Genomic DNA, 6,647 nt, shown 5'->3' on the forward strand with positions numbered 1-6,647 from the left:
CTTTGTTAAAAACAAAGTAAGCATAGCCTAACCCATAGAATAGGTATTAACACTATATTTATAATAAAAAAGTACTATGTATATACCAAAAAAAATAATTTTGGGCCCTTTTTGATTCTGGGCGGCCGCACTCCTAGCCTGTGCCTAGGTTGACCCTGCTCTTCAAAAAACATATAAATGACTCCAAACCTAAGAAGTTATAAGAATTAAAATTGTTTAAAATATTATTAAATATTTGAAAATTTTCATTTTGAGGTTGTTAATGGTCAAATTTTTCAAAGTCAACCCAACATTGCTAACGATGTCAACCATAGAGTTATTTTTGCTCCAAAAGATATAAAAAGTATCAGATCGTCAAAACGTCAAACCACAAAAGTTTTATTTAAACTTATTCCTAAATTTTTCGGTTAAAGCATTATTGGCTCCTAACCTATTTAAAATATTTGTTTTATGGCTTGACCTATTATTTGGTAATATCCTATTATTCGGAAACATTTACTCCCTGACCTATTAAAGTTGATGAAATTTTTAGCCAATAAGTTAACGATTTAATAACATTTTGATTAGGTCATGAGCTAATAGTATTTTAAACCTAAAACCTTCAAACTGAACTTATTTAACCTTATAAATATTTTATCTCCATCCAAACAAGATTTTGATTATTTCTCCTTCAATAATTTCCGTTCGCGGATCTTGCCCAGATACTAAGGTAACCATACCATGATAAGGTAAAAATTGCATTCTGAATCTTAGTACCCAAATACTAAGGTATATCTATCTTAGATACACTACAATACAACACATAGGCTATAATTATATATTCTATCCAGACATAATATCTTTTGGAATATATCATGCAGGTTACATATAAAGTAGACAAGCAAACATATATGAATCGACTCATAAATGAATTCTGATCATCATAATATCTCATCGTTCAGTTTCTGTTGCAGTGCAGCTACATCCACGCAATTGATATGGCTACCCTGCAAAGGAATTGCAAATTAATTACACTTACAACCAAAACTGTTAGACATCCCACATTGCTAGATGAGGAAGCTATATGACTCTTTAAATATGTGAGGCAATCCTCACCCTTTGAGGTACCTTTTGGGGTAAGCTAGACATTTGTTTACATGGTAATCAGAGCCATGGTTGAATGTTGGGGCTCTCGCTGATATTAGTGTCACACACCAAATGAATTGGGCGTGAGGGAGGCGTGTTAGACATCCCACATTGCTAATAGGAAACTATATGACTCCTTAAATATGTAAGACAATCCCCACCCTTTGATGTACCTTTTGGGTGAGTTAGGCCTTTGTTTACAACAAATGTTGTGTATTTGAAGAGGAAGCATGAAATACGTCCATAAGAATATGGTGCGTATGATCAAGTTCTTAAAAAAACATTAGGTGCTAGTATGGCAAGTTGATAGTAAAAATCAAAGAATAACTTTTATTATTATTTCTGATACTTTTTCACAACACGATTCGACCCCTCAACTACTTCATTTAAGATTCTCTAGTACCATATCAAGGAACCAATTGAACTAAAAGGTTAAACATAGTTCATACCTCAAAATAGTTTTTATATTATCTCTTTACAAACTAATCAAAGGAGGAGTGCATACCACTTCATTAGCAAGAAATATTATTGTACTGCAAGCGCAATGTGCCTAACCGATCAAAATAATATTACACGCCACATTATGGGAGATGAATGGTGTAACAATGAAATACACATGCATGTATTTCTCTAAAAGTATCGTACAATTGTTCATCATACTATCTAAAAATAGTACTATAAAATAATTTAATATAGAAAAATATATATATTAACAACAATCACACATAGCAACATGCAACAGCAATACAAAAAGGACCATAAGGTATGAATAATGCATTAATGATGATTTTATTAATCTATGGACCAATAATACACCCACTATGCCCCATCGATATAGTAGTAAGGACCACCACCAAAGATGGGAAGAACCTAGGCCAACCCCAGTGACAAGTCTCAGATGACTAGTCAGCCCCCTATAGTGTTTCTACGCCAACTCAAGACCCAGAGGCGGTAGACATTACAATATCTCCCTCGTCATTGCTCACAATTACCTAGTTACTCCTCACATTACATCCTCACTCTCTCCCATTACATATATTCAGTGTCTTCTATTATACACAACTTGAAATTACACAAGTTTCCCCTTTATACTCTCCCCTAATATTTATAGGATATATGCTTAAAATTGTGCCAACAAATAACATCAACTCAAGAAAATAGAAAATAGTGTTAGCAATTATTATAATTCATAAAAAAAATATGAAACAATATCATTAAAATTTTAAATTATATTATAAAAATAAGTAGAGAACACAGTTAAATCAAAATATCTAAAAATCAAAATAAAAAATAAAAACATTTTTTTTGTTCAATCGCGCGCAAGCGACCGAAGAAAGCCAAAAAGCGGGTGGCCGAACTAAGAAATTCTACTTATCGTTGAACCAATTGAACAACTTGAACTGATAGTTAATGAGGTTGCATGTCTCGAAACCAATTGAAGCAAAAGCAAAAGTTCACCGTTAAGGTTTAAGTACAATGTCAGAAAACCAATTGAAGCAAAAGTTTAAGTTAATAGATAAGGTTCAACAACATCTTTCGCATTAATTTCTAACACTAATGTGGACCGAGAGCAGTATTAGACTAAACCCTAAACGTAGTATATATAAATAAATGAAAGCAATTTATATACCTGACATTGAATGGTGTGATATAACCTTGTATCAGTTTTGGTGGAAATGCTACTAACAACATCAAATCCCTCTTCAACCACTGCTTCTACAACTCTTGAAAGAAGAACATTTTCCTCCTTGCACCCACAACTTATAACAATTTCAACTCCAAAAACATGGGAGCTCACAATGACACTACTATTTGAACATTTCCTTTGTTCATCAACAGAACTCAAATCCCCCAAATTCTTGAGCTTATCTCTTTTCATCCTCAACTTCTTAACATTATTTTGAAGCTCTTCAATATATTTAGCAGCCTCATTTAAATGATCAGACATTGATCGTTTCCCCTGCAAATAATTGTCATCATCAAAACCCTAAAAAACCCTAAAATCTAAACCCTAAACACTAAATGTTCAATTAAAAAAGTAAAGAACATGAATTAATCAACTGTGACCTTGATTGAGTCAGGAGGAAGAAGGGATCGAAGAGAAGCATGAAGAGTAGACATTTGTTTCCTTCGTTGCCTTTCGAGCTCCTTGCGTACGATCTTCCTCTTGTCATCGCTACAAAGATCATTATTTGAAATTGGATATGTATTAGGCCGCAGCTGAGGTTCTTCATTGAAGTTGGTAAAGTTAGTTGGTTGAAATAGATCATGAGGTGGTTGACCCAAGATTATCTGAGTGTCTTGAAGAAGATCTTGGTGGAGATCAGAAGAGATATAGGATGAAATGTATTCATTGTTTTCTTGGAAGGGAAACATTGAATCGAGTCTAGAAAATTGAAACTAATTGATATGGGCATAAAATTATTGGGAGAAACACAAAGGATATGGGCATAAAATTATTGGGACAGCTTAAATATAAAATTAAGGTATAGTATCTCTGTGGGGCTTTCATGATCACTTTTGTACTGCAGAAATTGCAACAGCATGTGTTTTCACATTGCTGGACCAATCATTAATATTGCTTTTACCCAATTTTGGCTCTTTCTTCTACAATTAATTTTAATATTTATTATGAATTTCGTTTAAGTGCAGTTAAATTTGAAATCGGTTCTTATATGATTTGTCAAAAGTGATATTATATAATTTTATATATGACTTTCTTTATAAAAGATAAAAATGAAAAATGCCGGTGCTATCTTTTCCTGCTCTCTTTTCTTGACCATAAAATGGAAACCGAAGCTGATACTGGAAAATATTACTTCTAACAAAAATTAGTTAGGAAACGATAATGGAACAGAAAAGAAACGAAATCGAAACCAATACGAAACGTGGAACAGTGCAACATAGAATAATCAACACAATAATAGACATATTTATAGACATAAAACCGCCTCCTTAAGCTGAATCCCTGTTTAACTCCTAATAGAATTTATGTTGAATAAATATAAGTAAAATAATAATAGGATTCTGCAGAATCATTACACCAACCTCAAGCTGATGCAAGAGTGAACAGTCAGCTTGTCTTGTAATAATTGAAAGCGTGTGCAAACATCTGCATTTGATCTATCGTGGAAATATAAAGCATAACCAATGCATTGGAACGTCTTTATCCCGAATAAAATAAAAATCGATCACTAAATGTTTACTTTGATTATGAAAACCCGGATTAGCTATCAAGTATACGACCCTGAGATTTGTCACCCCAAAGGATGGTTGGCAGAACCAATGGTCCGATACTCACTTCGAACACAGTATGATGCAATAGTCCGATACTCAGCTTCCATCGAAGATCTTGAAATTGTTCGTTGTTTCTTAGATGACTATGATAACACAAAAGAACCAAGAAATACCACATAGCCACAAAGGTATGAGTAGATTTTCGGTCATGTTACAATCTCCCCAATTCACATCAGAAAAAAAAATGCAACTCATCCACTTCCCCTTTTCGCAGAAGAATTCCAGTTAATTTGGGAATATCTAGATCATAAGTATAAATTAGAGGATCCGGATGCTAAGAAATTCTTAATCAGATAATTTCTGAATTTTACTATGATAGATTCCATGAGATTCATGTTAAATATATGACAATTGTAAATCTTTCTAAGTGGTTGTAATTATAGAAAAATTGTCACATCGTTTTGATGGAAAGACTTCAAAAATTATCTTAAGAATAAGTGAAAAAAAATGACTGTTGAGGAACTTATTGTTAAACTCCGAATCGAGGATGACAATAGAGGCACATAGAAGAAAATCTCCAATGTGACTGGTCTCTCTATGGCTAAAGCAAATATGGTGGAGTTAAAACTCAAAGAGAGGCAAACAACCTCAATATTGGTCCAAATTGGGTCCTAAAGGTGGCATTTCCAATAAGCCAAAATTCAACTAAAAAGATGAGCCACAAGTCATCTAATCGGAGGCTTCCAAGAAGGCTCAAGCCAAGCCAAACGATCTCTACGAAACCATTACACAAGACGTATCAAGCATCGATATGTGTTCTATGGTCTCAGAAGTCAATATGGTTGATTTCATCCCAACGGAGTGGTGCTGGATATTGGTGCCAAGGAGTCCTTTGTTGAACTAACTCAAAAGACTGGAATTTATGGCGAATTCACCCAACTCTATCATAAGAGAACGGGAACTGTCATTCTGAAGATGACTTCTAGAAAAGAAGTGAAACAACAAAATGTCTTATATTTGCTCTACATTTGGAAGAACCTAGATTCCGGAAGCCTTCTTAGTACCACATTTAGACTTGGTGATTTTGTTAAAAAACAAAATTTGATTCAATAGTAAATGTGGTACTAAACAACTTTAATTCTTGAAGTTTTTCATTTTGAGGTCGCTAACAGTCATTTTTATAGTGTCAAACTTGTTCAGCTGCCAGATTGACATTTCGTGAAGACATATTCCTTTTCTAGATAAATTTTTTTAGGTACCAATTTGATATTTTATGAAAGCACGTAGGTCTTTTTTGGACATTACCCTATTCAGAATAAAAAAAACCGTTTTAATAATTTTATTTTGTTCGCTAAGTTGAGCAATAATCTTGCTTCACTTCTGTGTAGTCCTTGTAACTTTAATAGTTGTTTCTTTGTTCGATATGTGGTCCTATTCCTATGATTATTTCTACACACAGCTTGAGTTTGCATACGTCTCTAATGTATCTTGGTAGACAATAGCTAATTACGGCTAAATCTATATTAACGGAACTGATATTATCATATACTTTCAGTTCATCAAATGGGTTAAGCAAATTTAGTAATTTCAATTGATTTCTTGTACTTTTATATTCATTCATGAAGTTTTTAAGTTTCTTTTTTAATTATTGTACTCATATTTTTGTTGTTTTATTGTATTACTAATTGTTAACACTTTTTTCATTTTCATCTTTATAAATCTCCACTAACTTAAGCATCAAAATACATGTACGGGTTCTGACCCTCTTTTAATCTTTTCTCTGTCTTATTTCTAGCCTCATCTCAACAAACGAACCGCATAAAAATTCTCCTAAACTTTTACCCGCATCAACTATGACATACTAATACAAGTTTAAGGGAATTTATATTCTCAAATCTGAAACCAGCTACATTACACAATTCTTTATGAGTAAAGTTGTGATAATCTCTTCTCCTTATTATATTATATGTGTACTTTTGATGGCATTATTAATAAGGATTAGGAGATCCATATATAAAATTAAGAATATCAAGGAGAGATATTGGGGGCATTATTTAAGTGGCATCCCAAGAATGTGGACAATGTTTTTGGAGTAAAATATGCCGTTCATAAAGATTGAGAGAGGATTAGCTTAGCTGTTTCATATCTTTGCTTTGGCACTTTGCAAAATACTACTAATTAGTGTATATTATAATTTATAAGTAGTGGTTAGTGAATGATTTTGTTTTAATCAATTTCCTAAATCCATCCACGTAATATTCTTGTTAGCCAAACTATGATTCTTC

The 6,647-nt window shown here is 32.9% G+C and overlaps 1 protein-coding gene across 1 annotated transcript; it reads right to left on the reverse strand.

Annotated features, from left to right (window-relative positions):
* Positions 1 to 833: 833 nt before the first annotated feature.
* LOC136225484 (transcription factor bHLH120-like) lies at positions 834 to 3,533 on the reverse strand. Its single transcript, XM_066013556.1, has 3 exons — positions 3,193 to 3,533; positions 2,756 to 3,085; positions 834 to 986 (listed from the first exon to the last, which is right to left on the reverse strand). Exons 1-3 carry the CDS (start codon positions 3,499 to 3,501, stop codon positions 921 to 923), a joined length of 705 nt encoding a protein of 234 aa, XP_065869628.1. The 5' UTR covers positions 3,502 to 3,533; the 3' UTR covers positions 834 to 920.
* Between the last annotated feature and the right edge of the window lie 3,114 nt (positions 3,534 to 6,647).

Source organism: Euphorbia lathyris, chromosome 1, assembly GCF_963576675.1.
Source record: "Euphorbia lathyris chromosome 1, ddEupLath1.1, whole genome shotgun sequence".
Classification (NCBI taxonomy): Eukaryota; Viridiplantae; Streptophyta; class Magnoliopsida; order Malpighiales; family Euphorbiaceae; genus Euphorbia; species Euphorbia lathyris.

Coding starts and splice junctions, on each gene's coding strand:
- LOC136225484 (XM_066013556.1), bottom strand. CDS start 3,501: ATGTTTCCCTTCCAAGAAAACAATGAATACATTTCATCCTATATCTCT. Junction 3,086..3,192: donor TTCCTCCTGACTCAATCAAG/GTCACAGTTGAT, acceptor AATTATTTGCAG/GGGAAACGATCAATGTCTGA. Junction 987..2,755: donor ATCACACCATTCAATGTCAG/GTATATAAATTG, acceptor ATTCCTTTGCAG/GGTAGCCATATCAATTGCGT.